Below are 14,923 nucleotides of genomic sequence, written 5' to 3' on the forward strand. Positions count from 1 at the left end.
TTTTGAGTTTTGAGACAAAAACTTACAAAACTATGTATCTGAGTGTCTTTAAACAAGCACAGTTACCCTTGATTTCAACCTTCCTTGGATAATTATGACACAGACTAAAACAATCAAAGGTTTGTCTTATTAAGTTTGAGTGTGAAACTTTAAAAACTATCCATCCATCGTCAGCTGCTTATCCTGGACAGGTTGCCAGTCCAACTTTAAAAACTATGTATATTTTAATTGTGAATAAGTACAAAATGGGTCTGTCTGGACTCTCTAAGTATAAAAAAAATTACTTAAGAAATGAAGGTCAATCTATTGGCAGGAGTTGGTAGCTCGGCTTCATGCCCAATCAATACAGATTTGCTGTATTGCTGGCTGTTACATTCAAATCATGATCAATGCTGAATCACAAATTGGCTTAACTTAAGTGGGATGATCTGTGGCCAGAAAAGTAGAGACCTCTGTACAATGAAAAGTAATGCATATTGATGCACATGTTATATTTAAACACAATATTTGTTTTTTGTTTCAAAGAGGTGTTGATCCATCTGTGTGCAGGTGCTGTCTTTTATTGCATCTTATTGAAATGTCTTTCCACTTTTAAGCATTGGAGGGAGAAGTCAATATGGATGAAAACCACTGCAAAATCTGCAAGACCCCGTTATAACTAGGGTGACACAATGAGCATGCGGAAAGTAGTTAGCTATACCACAGCTGGAGAGATCAGATACTATACCAGATACTTCTGTTTCAGTAATGAGTATATTTTAGTGATAATAAATGAAGTTAGATGAGACACATAACTCTCAATTAGTTGGGTAGTAATTTCACTTAAATTGTTTATAGCTCAAAACTGCATTAAGGCAAGCAAGTTTTAGTTTTTACAGTGCACACATACGCAAGTGCGCAGATATCTCTGTGTGCCTGCATCTTCCTCCGCACTCTCTTTATCCTCTGCTCACATTTCTTGTCAGATAATTTACCCTGTTTTTCATTCTGCCACCCTCTTCTTTGCTCTTTCGATCCCCTCCTCACTCAATCATCTCCTCATACTCTGCCTCTCATTTTCTATCTTCTTTCACACTCTTCTTTACCTTTGTCACTTCATCCGTCTCTGTCGCGCTCTTCTCCTGTTCTCCACATTCATAACACCTCCATCTTTCTCTTTCTTTCCCTAAGTCTCTCTCTCTCTTCCTCTCTATTTACCTCTCAGGTTTACTCATTTCACTTCTCTCTTCACTTAACCTTCCACATTCTCATCCTGCTGTCACTTGTCCTTCTTCTGTTTTTTTTCTCTTCCTCCTGACCCAGTCACCTACTTAGGAAAGGCACCCTGGGTTCCCTTGAGTGAGGCAGCACTTGGGCAGGTACACCTCTTGTCTGATGTTTCAGAGAATACAGCTTGTTACTGCTGAATACAGCTGAAAATGCAGATTGTAAAATGGACCAGAATTTTTTGGATGCATGTGGGAAGCAATTGAGTAGTGACCCTATTGCTGACCCTATTGAGTAGTGACAATTTGGTAGTGCAGATTGAATATAATTCTGCTTTTTAGAGCTATGTGCATGTGAAACTTCAACGCTGGGAAGGATGAGGTGATTTTTTTCCTCCCCAGAGTGCTGAGGTGCAGCTTACGGGAGGTAGTGTTCTCTCCTGTTTCCACCTGCTGTTGATGGCCTTCAGAGTTGCTACTAGCTGATAAAAAAAGACCATTGTGGCAGATGTAAACCTCCCTGTCCTTAAGCTGACTGTAAACTCATAAGTCAGCCAGATCACGGCAGTACCACGTTCTTGGTGCTGACTTCAAGAACTGCAAATGCGCACATAATTTCCCCTGACTCTTTTTCTCTTTCTCCAAATATGAGGGGATTTACTCCGGGCCAAGACACTCCCCTGCTGTTAATCCTTATGCTTTATAATTCTCCACACCCAGCCTCAGTGCATGTGTATGTGTTACAAAGATTGATGCTTGTGCATACATCAGATGAGCTTCACTGTATGAATCACAAAATATTGAAAAGGTTATGCCTGACAGGAAATTATGACAGGCCTTAGCTTCTCTACACAACCCATGAATGTGTACAGTACTGGTGTGTGTGTGTGTGTGTGTGTTTCGTAAAGCAGCCCTTCATAGCCACAACAAATTATATACTTTGGCACAAAGCATTTACCAAAAGGGCCATCTGCATTTTAATGACTAGTCTAATTTATCTAGTGTACATTATTAAAGGAGACTCTCGATATTCCTCACAACACAAAATTCACATGGCTGTCTCATTTCTGCTGACGGCAACGCTATGCTAATGGTGTTCGAATTTTCTGTGCACCTTTCCAAACAAGCCCATCACAGAGTGGTTTAGGTGGATGTTTTTTAGGGACGCATATGTGCAAAACTATTTGTATGTATGCGCATCACTGCAGTCGCAGAAAATCTGATCACTGCAGCATACTAGTTTTCCTTTTCTTATTGAGTGAATATGCTGACCTTACGCACACTTTTAATCTTTTCAAAAATCACTGCAGTTTCTACATTGCTGACAATGTGACAAAATGCAACAATGTGCCTGGCTGGTGGACCTGATCCCTCTTCCAGTCATGTTGTAGCTGCTGTTAGTAGTGTTTGCAGGAGTGCAACATATTATAGAATACATGTTCTGTTGGGAATGATTCAGATAAAATACCGAAGGTCCAACCAGCCACAGTTCAGTGACAAGCCAACTCCAATTTGAGACAGTTCAAGGAGGAAACTTCACTGAAGATGAGGCCACATTACTTGTTGAGATGGATGACTTTTGCAGTACATTTATTTCACAAAAGCAACAAATGATATGTAAGTTTTTTCCCCCTCAAAGTCAGATTTATTGCTGGCAGGATAAACCCCTTTGAGATCATTTAATTTTCACACATATATCAAAAAAAGACAAGAGCTAAATTTTAAATGTCAGACTTCCTGTCCTAATCTGTAAATAATTAAAGACGAGATTTTACCATTATTTTTAAGAAATCTTTAATGCTGAATTATATGACTGTTATATGTTGAGCATTAAACACTTTATTTCCTGCATTCTGATGAATTTTTCTGCACCAGTTTATGGTGATTTGTTTTTGTTACGTCCCATAAGGTCCTGTGTTAGGGTTAGTTCTGGCGTGTGTGCTGTGCTGTGCCGTGTTGTGCTGCTGTGATCTACTGTGGAAAGCCGCGGGCAGTGTTGGGGACGGTGAGGTGTGGCGGACGGGAAGACCAGCTCCTGCGGTTGCGGCCGCTGTGTCTGTGTGCCTCCCGCCGGTGTCCTTCTGCGTCAAGGTGCAGGTTGTATGGTCTTGGTCCCGGTCGGACTCCGGTGAACCAGACCCAACCAGTGATAGACTGTTTCGTTTTGATGGTGGGGTATTTTACAGGTGGGCTCTCGCCACAGACAATGGATTATTGTGTAAAATACTAATCTTGTCTCTTTTTGTTACTTCACAGATGCCTCCCATAACTTTTGTTGTGATTATTAAAATCCCTTATTTTTGCCTATGGGTTATTTTAGTTGTCCCCTAACCATCTCCGTTTTGCTGTCTGATTACAATAAATTAAAAAGTTAAAACTTGAACCTGTGTCACCTGCTTGACTTTCCACCCCGGGAACGGGAATTCAAATTGCTGTTAGTTCCACATCCCCTGGACACCGGGACGTAACAATTTATATAAAGAGAAACACAAAATTCAGGTGGCAGGTGCCTAACTATAACATAATATAAGTCAGTGCAGCTCTCACTCATTCTTTGCTGCTATCAGATCTGTTTCTCCTGTAGATCAAGTTATTTAATATCATCCCTGCTGATTCATGATTTAGTCTTCCCTTCTCTTCGTGTCTTTCTTTGGGGAAGTAACCTCTTTAAATGTGATTGTGGCACCTTTTAATTTAGTTATAAACTCCTGGACAGTAGATTTTCTGCTCATAGTCAAAACTTTCTGCACATTCAGAATCTCTCCCACATAGGCTATCTGTGTTCTCTGACATGTCCAGAGAAAAGGAATAGAATATTACCAGACTAACATCACCATTTAATAAGAAGTCTACTTGCCTTTTACTCTGCTGTGCATTATGTTATTGATCTGCTGGTAGTAACGTCATCACCTTCAGATCGTTTGAGCATCGCAGTTTGGGACTGCATGTTGCATGTGAAACTGAAAGTAAATGACTGTTGATGTTGCAAAGCTCTTCCAGCTACGTTACCATTCCTCACAGATGTCTGGACCATTGATTGTATATAAAATGGTGGAGTTCAGCTGATTACTATCACAGGTACCCCGGTGTCAAGTGAAGTTGAGTCTATCTTATCAGTTATACATTTGTATTTCACTGCGTGAGAATATTAATGTGTGGCTTGACAGAATGTGAATGTCATTTGTGTGAGTCTTGCAAGAAAGCTTTTTAGCTGACATAATTTTATCTCACGAGATCTTTTCACACCCTTACCAATTAAACAATGCACTATTAATATTAGAACACTCTCAAAGGTGTGTTTCTGCCTAATAATCACAGTACATTTGAAATACTGTAATAGATTTAATACATTTTGGAAAGGATCTTAAACCGCCGCTGTCTACCTGTCACGAACAACTGAGACTGCACTGTGAAATATTCAGAAATACTTGAAATAAAAACCAGCATCATCAGCAAATTGAATGAGATGATTGAACATTGTACATTTATAGCCTCAAATACCTCCATCAGATGGCATATCAATGACACTGACCACTGACTCACTGACCAAACGCTAGTTTTAATCAAGGTGATAGAAGTAAAATACATCATCAGGCTAATGGCCACAATCTGCCTCTTCCCTTGAGCATTTTAAACAGCTGCAGCAGGGTATATTAATGTTGAAATGGCTCTTGTGTACAGCTCGGGGACCTGTCCTGACTATGTGCTAAACTAGGCATCCTAATGAAATAAAAAGACTGCATGTAACATTTAGTTATCTGTAAAGGCTAGAGCTGTCCCTTGTGATGCAGAATAATGCATATAATCTGTTTTGGCTGTATGAGAAAATGTATTTCTCCCAGACTCCCACAGTAACACAAGGATGGAGGGAAGGAGAGAAAGAAAGGATGAGAGAAAAAAGATGAAAGAAAAAAACAAACGTGTTTGGAAACAGGAGAGAGACATGGAAGACAAACAACCAACAGAAAAAAGGAGAGAGAATAGTCAAGGGAGGAGAGGAGAGGGAGGAGGAAAACAGAAAACACAGTGTTTGCAAATCACAAATTAAAAGCATAAGCGTTCTACACACCAAACCTTGTCCCAGAGGAAATATGGGCCTTTCAGCATAAAAAACGTTATTTGAAGCAAGTAGGTAGGTATAGTCAACCTCTCCGTGGCCTCCTGCCACATTTACAACAGCAGAGGGATGCAAAACTAAAAATACTAGAGCAACATTAACTGTAATGTCATTCTGAGCTGACTCCAGGCCTGTGTCTCTCTGCACATTACATCAAAGGCTACAGATGACAGCAGTAAAGATTGTGTACTTAACAAAGCAAGCACTCATAGCCCCACAATCCTTTAAACAATAGTAAATATATACAACTGCTTCTCACAGATTGAAAATATACAGTGCACGCTTATTGGATTATAGTGGTAATGAACAGGAATCAGACTCAATGAGTTATGGTTAATTGAATTTATCTGGTTTTCCATCTATATGTGATATGCCGTCAAATATTGCAGAGATGCTCTGAGTAGGTGTGAATGCACCTGTCCTCTAAATCTGAATGCAATTTAATCATGTTTTTGTGTAGCTACAGTAGATGAATGTGGCAAACAATTACAAAACATAGCATGCCATTAAAAAATATAATTGAAAAACTTTTTTGGGCTTATTCATAAAAAGTACAATTTGGTAAGGAGTGGATGACAAGTGTTGGGAAAAAAAAGGTTAAAAATGAAAAGGTGCCCTGTGGAATTTTCTTGTAAACCAACACAGTTTCTATTTATATTCAGTGTTTCTCAAAAAAATTGTGTGAATCCTTCAGGTTTGCATTTGCATCCACGTTTACTTGCTAGCAGCCTTCTTCTTTGCGGCTTTTGCTGGCACAGTGTTGTGTTACTTGGTGCATTACCGCCATTACTCATGGTCAAAGGCAAGGTACTTCTAAAAATATGCAATGATCTCTTAATAGCTCCAGTTAGTTAGAAAAAAATATTTACTTCAGCGTTCATGAGTCATGAAATCAAACATGAAATGCTCTTGTCATATGGTCCTGCAATCCCTGCCAAATATAATACTAAAGTAAAGGCAAGTAAAAGTGTTCCCTGGCTCACGGCCTAATTTCCATTATATCTTACTATAATCTAGTATTTCATTTATTCTGCTAGCATATGGGCTGAATGATGTAGATGTAGCAAGGTATTTGTGTTCACCCCCTAACCATATAAAGCCATACCAGGGTCAGCCTTATTATGGACTGAACTAGTCTGTATAAATCAATCAAATCAAAATACATCAAAATCCAATGTGATGGACATATCTCTGTATCATATATGTACAGATGAGGGATACATTCATACACATGTATGGATACCTCACCAGAGCATATAGCGCTTATACAGATAATTAAAGATCAACATGTGTGATAATTTATTCATGTATCATTATTAGACTGTGTGATGTCAGCGTTCATTTCATTTTATCACCATACATAAATGTATGGCAGCAGTGCCAAGTGATTAGAGGATTATAAGAGTGGTGTGAAAGTGCCAGAAAAGATTAATAAGGAATAAGCTATAAGAAGTTATACCTACCGCTCATTAAAATTCTTGTGTAACTGCAGTGAAAATATCCTTCCTGATCTTTTGTTACTTCCTTCACTGCCTTGTCCTCCTGATCTATGTTTGTACCCTGTGATTTTTCAGACTATTGTATTATGTGTGGTCAGTGTGTTATGGTTCAGCAGCCTGCACTACGAAGCAGGATCTGAGGTTTGTGAGGTAACTTACAGATTAACCCTGGGTTTTCAGTCCTATGATGGTGGTTCACTTCTTACTGGGGTACATCGCTGCATGGTAACATGGTAACATAACCTGCTCTGGAGCACCATGTTCAAGGTAAGAGATCAGTGCTATAATAAGAAACCGCCTTCTGACCAGTCAGTTCTCTTGGAAAATAGCAGAAGATCCTATTAGTGATGCAGAGATGCTTTTGTATACTGATATTATTTTACAGCAGAGTCTGATTGAAGCACTGAAGCCTTGTACTTGTACTTTTAAGATATGAAAGTAAGCATACATACACATTATTTGCTATTTCTCACAGCTGTGAAAAGAAATTGTTTAATTTTTCTTTTTAGGTTATTCAGTTTTTAATGTTGATACAAAAAATAAGGCTAAAATTGATTCGTGGATTATGTGGTTAACTTCTTTAAAAGTGTGTGTTTGTAGTATACTTTGCTCTCCGTTAAAAATATGCCACTACCAGTATATACCAGTAGACTTGTCCGTGTTTGTGAGTGGTCATATGCTCCAAATGCTGCCCATTTTATGTGAACACACTCATAGCTGGGAAACCATGGGTTGCCGTGTTGATAACCATTGTTGTGCAGCCGCTTAGCATGATCGCGGTTGTTAGGCTTATTGAAGCCAGATAAGGAAAACATATCCTGGGTATGTTGGACTTGCTTTGTTGTAGAGGCCCCTGGTCCCAATTCAGAGTGACCCTTGTGTCTCTGCTGCTATCCATGAAACAGGCATGGTGGAGGTGTCAGATTGTTTGTTTGTTATCTCTACACTTCATTTTAGCGCTGTGCCAGTGCTGGTGAAAGGCCTTTGTATTTCTTTAAACCAATCATAATCATCTTGGGTGGCGCTAAGCCCAGGATGCAGCGACGGTGCCCTTGCAAAATAGTGTTGGAAGATAGTGGAAGGGGAGGAGAATTTATTATGTAGTAAGAGTGTGTGGTGGCAGTAACATTAGTTTTGTTCTCTTGTATATTGCCTGCCACTACCGCTTTGTTAGGAACATTTCCTTAGTTTACCCTGTTTTGTTTCGGTTGATTTGCTATATTATTCTTTATTTCGCTTTTTGTGCATTTTGGTTTGGTAAGCTTGGTATAGTAGTTTCTTGTTGCATATATATATATACATATAATCGACATATAAATAATTCTGTGAATTGACCACAGTTTTCTTTGTTACCCATGTTTCCACAGTTTGGAAGGCCAAGTGGTGCAAGCGACCATCCTAAGAGTCGGGGCTTGGCGGAGAAAGGTCTCCCTCACCTGCACTTCACTGCTCCATTAGTGTGTGTGTGTGGTTATTACTTCTTTTGTTGCAGTGTGCGTATGAACAGGGAATAGGTGTGTGTGGTGAGTAACCTTTACCAGGTATCCGTTTTCCCCCACTACAAACGGTGCTCATGAATTATTTACTCATTGTGCATTTGATGTAGTATTTTTATCACTCAATGTTTAATCAATATATATACACAATTATAACAATATTATTTATTGAAATAATTAGTCAATTTTAAATTAACTTAATTAAAAATTAAGTTAATTCCCTTGTATTGCTTGTTGCATATATCTTATTCTAAAATGTTGTATTCTAGGGGGAAGTCCTCGCCTGTGCCTTTCATTGACCCCGAAATATATGAATCTGTGTTGTTTAACTGGTTTCTTTGGTTTCTTTTCCTATGTGAATTTAGCTTCAAAGTTTGAAAGCTAAATTCAATTGAATTTGGCTTCAAACTTTAAATAGCTTCAAAGTTTGAAGCTAAATTAGGCCTTACCACAGTTCGGCTACATTTGCTTAAGAAAAGAAAGACATAATTTGTAAACTATGATCTGTCACACACTGTGATGGACCAAATAATATATACTCACCACCCTGATCAGTGCTGACGGTGATGATGGCTACCTGGCGAGGGAAGGAGCTCATGTCTGACACACCATTGAGGGACTCAATCTCAAAGGTGTAGTTGGCGTGTGCTGAGAAGTCCATGACAGTTACAGTGGCGTTGGTCAGGCCTAATGGTCGGGGCAGAAAACGAAGATCCTCCTCACAGAGCTGGCACTGGTCGGACTCGGGAGCACAGCGCTTGCACTGGACATTGTAGGTGAGATCCCGGCGGCCCCCGGTGTCACTGGGAGGTGACCACTCCAGCATCAGACAGGTGTCGTTGATGTTAAACAACAAGTTGCGGGGAGGAGATGGAGGGCCTGTAATTAGGAGGAAAAAATTAACAAGATATATCAGTTATAAGATCACTTTAAATGATTTTAGGTATAATTATTTTATGTTAAAAAATGAAGATGCACAATTAGCTGAGTGGGGTTTCAACAATAGATCTTTTCAGGAGCCCTGGTGGCTGGCCATGTTTGGTTGTTGGTCTTGACTTTGAACCAGACAGTAAAGCTTTGTTTAGTGCTTATCCACGTATTGACATAGAGGTAATCAATACAATCTTCAAATGGATTCTGCAGGCAGAAGTGTCATCTCTCACTATACTTTCCATTTAACAGTGCTGGTTTTTGACCCACATGAAGCTTTGTTGAAAGTTCAAGTAGAAATGAACTATTCTTTCACATTCTGCCTTTATTCCTTTTTGGGTGAATTTCGGCTATTTCTTCACCTTCTAATTTGTCCAATCACTTGTGCCTTCCCATGCTGTCAATGCCCCTACATTAACAATTCATCAACATATCTCGTTAATGATCTTTGAACATGGATGTTCTTTAAAGGTTCAGTGTGTAAAATTTTTAGGATTTATTGACAGAAATGCAATATAATATCTATAACCATGTTTTCAGTGGTGTATAAAGGCCTTATATAATTAACTATTATGTTTTTATTACCTTAGAATGAGTCATTTTTATCTACACAACCGCGGTCACCCCCTTCTATGGAGGTCGCAGCATTGTGTCATCATGTTTCTACCAAATAGCCGACAACGAACAAACAGCGCTACAGAGCGTGTTTCGTCCTCACGGCGTTCTTCTTCTGCTTGTATAATTCCGAAAGTGTAGACGCCTGTCACTACATTAAATGTGTCCGTAGAAGAAGAAGAAGAAATAATAATAATAATAATAATAATGATAATATAATAATAAACAGTCTCTGAGTAGTCCTCTGGTTTATTTGAAGTAAGAAGAGAAGTGACATTTCAATAAATGAACGAGCACACGTGTTATTTAGCATGAGAGCCAACAGCCTGTGAATCTTTATACCATGAAGCCAGAGGAGTTGGGACAGATGCAGACAGATGACGGCAAAAAATCACGGACATAATTGGTGTGGATTTTCCCAGATGGAAGGCTTTGATGTGGGACATATGTTTTCAAAGCGGAGCTGAAGTTGTCTGTTTTCTGCTGGACAGGTAATTAAGTTAGTCGGACTTTAGCGATGCAAATGAAAGCTGTTGTTTGATAGCTTTAGCTAGAAGCTGGCCATAATCACATACAGACCTGGCGTGTTTCTCCTGTCCACTTCTGTAAAACATGTAGTTGGATTAATTTCATGTATCCTTGTTTTTCTCCAGCGCTATGGTTTGGCTTTTCTGGTTACATTAGCGAGACAATCAGCTGATCAGTAATTGGCAATAAAAGGTTAGCTTACAGCATGGAAGTGATCAGCCAGCTAAACTTTTACTGCCCTGGTAGAAAAAAATATGTAGTTGGATTGTAATTTAATGTAGTTATCCTGTTATGGCTTTGCAACATGGACAGAAATGTCCTTCCTGAGACTAACCGCTGATGAATATTATTGGCAATAAAACGGTCACAGCATGGAAGCTCAGATCAGCAGCTAAACTCCTGTTGAATACTGCCCTGGTGGAAAACATATATTTATTTTACTGTGTGCCTATCAAGTGACCAATACTGAAAACTTTCTGAATTTGCATTAAAAAAAATGTTTTTTATTTGGGATAGTGCTTTGCCACTATGCACACAAATGTGTAATTTGTACTTTCACATGCTAAATGCCAATTAAAACGTTGCACCTTTTTCCCACAAGCTGAAATTATGGCAATCAATACTACTTTGTGTTTCTGTTGACATTTTGGTAAGATTTGCAGATTGCTTATCTAATTAACTAAGCAAAGCGAGAGGAGCCTTGATCCTCACCTGACAGTGCATTTGTAAACTTCATGTATTATATGGTTTATAATGGACTGTGGGGCAGAAACAGTGAGGCTTACATTGTGCTGTTATCTGTCAGTGGTCATACTTGATGCAATAGATAGTTTATGAGATGTTTTTCATTTACTTTGGTATGTCAGTCCAGATGAGCCAACCTTCCCAAGATGTAACAAAAAGTATGATTACAGTACAGTAAAATAATGTATTACAGGAGTATGAGACATCATGTAAAACTTCATTTCTTGATGTGGCTGTTATTTAATGAACAAGTAACAAGTAATAATTACAATAACACATTTTACTGAATAATCAAGTAAATATAATTTCTTAATATATCAATGTAAAGAAACCTGATTTCTTGACTGGCAACTCTCTGCTATCTCACAGAGGACATCTGTTCAGTCTCAGGCACTGTAGCTATACAACTCGCTTGGATAGAGGAGGGGGGGTGCAATTCGCAACTCGCACCACTAGATGCCACTAAAACTTGCCATTAAAAATGTCATTGAAATTCAAAATTCAAATCAACCACCAGCTGACTTCCTGTCTTCATATGGGCCCACATATAATAAAGATGCTTCATATCCGTGGAGTCTAATCGCTAAGCTCTTTTTCTGTTGCTAACCTAAATAAATATGTTAATACGTTTGCAATTGTTCTCTCATTGAACTGCAGACAATGAGTGTTTTTTAATGTGCAAAAGGTTGCAAAAATGAACTTGACTGCTTGAGCTAGATTTTGACACATTTAATTAAATTAAATAAGTTCTTAAGTAACCAAGTGGGCAGTATTTTGATGGAGGAGAACAGATACAATACAATAGTATGCATACTGAGCTCTGCACATATATTAACACAGTCTGGTAATCTATCCCCCCAAAATAGATTTATTTCACACAGGTACATTTCGGTATAAAATTGTTAGAATGAAATATCGCACATCACTGCTGTATCACATAACTCTTCATAATGCATTCCTCTCTCGTGCAGTAAACATTGTAAGTTACTTCAGCTCCATCGCATTTCACATTGTTGAGATATTTTTGTGGTCTCTGGGATGTGTGTGTTTGTGTGTCAGGGTAAGTATTGTGCTATAGCAGGCAGCCAGCTGTCAACAGGGTGGAGTTAAAAGGCCTAAGGGATTTGAACACTCCCGTCCTGCCAAGCTCACTGTCTGCCCAGACAATGGGATGTTTCCCTCTCCTTCACCATCCCTCCATCCCTCTCTCTCCCTACCTTTGCTAAAAATCTCAGCAGACAGGAAAGCTCCTCCTACTCCTACTCTGTCAGCGTTTGTCCATTCTCTCTCTCTTTATCTCTTGCTGCCTCTATCAACCATTATCTCACCTCCTCTATTCTCTCCATCGAGGAGAATCCACCCACCTCCCCTCCTGCAGAACAACCCCACTGTCATCAATCAGCTCCTATTCTCCTTTAGGGGGAGATTGGTATCAGCACCCTCCTTCCTTTCTCTCTTCACTGTCTCCTCCATCCAGCCTTTACACTCTCTCTAACTCTCTCCCCTCGTGCAACATCTTCTCTTCCTTGCTCTCCACCTTTGTCTTCCTCTCAGGAGACTTTAATCTCCATTTCTATTTTTTTTTTTAACTAGACATCAAACAAATAGTTTATGCTCTGGCCTACAAGCTCCTGATTAAAATGCATTATATGTGTAAACAGAGAACTCACAGCTTGTTAGAATAGATGTGGTAGTCTACTCCTTTTAGTCTGCTAGGTTGTCACACCCCCACAAGCCTTTATACACAGTGTTTGTTTGTACTGGGAGCAAAAGTGGCCTTGGTGATTTAGTATGTGATTTTGCCTGGAAAATTTAATCCAACAACAAACAACAACTGTTGGAGAGCCCTTGAAAAAGGCACTAAAACCTGTCTGATTTGTCTAAAATGGGCATTGATTTTCTTTTTTCATATTTTACTTAGACAATCTCCAAAAAACAAGTCAAATAACTCAGCTAAATTTAGAGTAGAGCTGTGACTTTTTGCTGGTGTCATATGCAAATACTGTTAATTTAGATGGTATGAACGTGGTTATTGGTCAAATGTCTTCATATTAGTAAATTTACATTCAAAAAGAGTTGAACAAGCTAGATCTTGAAATTAAACTAATTTTGTTAAAACAGTTGCCATCATGTTATTTTGTGGTTGGCATATCAATACTTCCTTGAATTTTTATAGCTTTCCAATAGTAAGAGACCCTTGTTGCTCTGGAAAGCTTTCAGGCATACATGTATTGTATGGATGGATTACTATGAGCAGATCTCCATTGAAAACAGTGCGTCTCGCAGGGAACTGTAAACTCACAGCTTCTCCACAATGACATGGTTTCGTCTTGCCATAAAAGACAAATACTCTCTTCCACCCTGTAGAGCTCTCAGACGTGGCCCCCGTCTATCTCAGTGACAGCTAAATGGCTTTTTAATTAAAGGAGAATTAGTCTGGTTAAACTGTAATTTAATGCAAATATGAAGTCGTAATGACAGTCAGTGAATCATCAATGAAGATGAGGCAGCTGAACAAAGGCCATGTAATTCATCCAGGGACTCTCTAATGTACAGTTTCTCACCCGATAAGTCCCGGAGACGAGACTGGGCAGCAAATTTTGAGCGACCACGGGAGTAATCCACCAGGTCTAGAGACAAAGCAATAACTTACCCAGACTTCCAAGAACACACAAGTATTGAAATCTGTAATGTGAATTCACAATTGACACAGTTTCAGCGATAGCACTGTGGTTCAAAGGACTCCCATGACTCCGATCACATTAAAAAAGGGTACATCTATGTGGTTATGTGTCTAATGGGTAATAGACACAAGCCCTGTTTGCTGGTATACTCACGTGTACAAGCCATAGTTGGAGGATCTTTCTCAGCCCTGAAGAAACCCTTCTCACAGCGGCAGATAGCAGCCCCTTCGCCATAGCTGAAACTATGAGGAGGGCACTTTGAACACTTGATGTTTCCAGCATATGCCTTGTAGAAGCCTGGGTGGCATGCTGGGGGGAGACAGACAGACAATATGGTAGGATATGAGAATAAATTACGTTGGGCTCAAAAATATCATATGCCATCATAATGTTTGTAGTCCCTCCATGCTATACACACAGAACTTAACAGAAAAATCAATTTATAAATATAAAATAAATAAAATATAACAATATATAGGCTATTTAAATAAATGTATACACCCAGAAAATAATTATGCAGTGCATTTTTTAAATTTGCATCTGGAAAAATGTAAACAGCAGTAACATGATAGTGATAGTAATATGGTTTTCATCTTCACAGAAGAAGTTAGACATTTGGAAACAGTGTCCACTTTGACTGTGATTGAGCACCAAGCACCATTGTTGGAAAAACAAAGTACACCTCCTCTCATCTTGCTGCAGTCTTGTGATCTGTCAGCTCGGTTTGTCAACAATCAACATGAATTTATGCTAACTATGTCTGGTCAGAAATTCATACCCCAGATCATTAAAGGCTCATGAGAACAGATTCGTGAAAATCAGATTTTCTTTTCAAATATGGAAATTGATGCAGTGATTTTTGCTAAAATATAATAAGACATCTGCTCTGGTTTTGGGAACTTTAACTGTGCCTATTACAAAGTATGATTTTCATTTTACATGAAAACAAAATGGCTTAATGGACACACAAACAAATCTTCACGACATTTTTTGATAAAACTGTTTTTTTGAGAATTAATTAATTTTTCTCAACTGGATTCAAAACACACATTTCTCCCCCTCCTTTCTTGAATTAGAAAAAAGGGTTAACCCTGAGGATACTGAT

The 14,923-nt window shown here is 38.9% G+C and overlaps 1 protein-coding gene across 2 annotated transcripts in view; it reads right to left on the reverse strand.

Annotated features, from left to right (window-relative positions):
- LOC119903932 (ephrin type-A receptor 6-like) overlaps positions 1 to 14,923 on the reverse strand; it is a 189,507-nt gene that overhangs the window by 76,310 nt on the left and 98,274 nt on the right. For both annotated transcript variants that reach the window (XM_038720243.1, XM_038720244.1), the window contains exons 4-5: positions 13,972 to 14,127; positions 8,861 to 9,196 (exon numbers count right to left, since the gene is read on the reverse strand). In XM_038720243.1, coding sequence (XP_038576171.1) covers positions 8,861 to 9,196; positions 13,972 to 14,127 — 492 coding nt within the window. The remainder of the gene's footprint in view (positions 1 to 8,860; positions 9,197 to 13,971; positions 14,128 to 14,923) is intronic.

Source organism: Micropterus salmoides, unplaced genomic scaffold, assembly GCF_014851395.1.
Source record: "Micropterus salmoides isolate LMB-PRFRI ecotype aquatic unplaced genomic scaffold, ASM1485139v1 Ms_hic_scaffold_15, whole genome shotgun sequence".
NCBI lineage: Eukaryota > Metazoa > Chordata > Actinopteri > Centrarchiformes > Centrarchidae > Micropterus > Micropterus salmoides.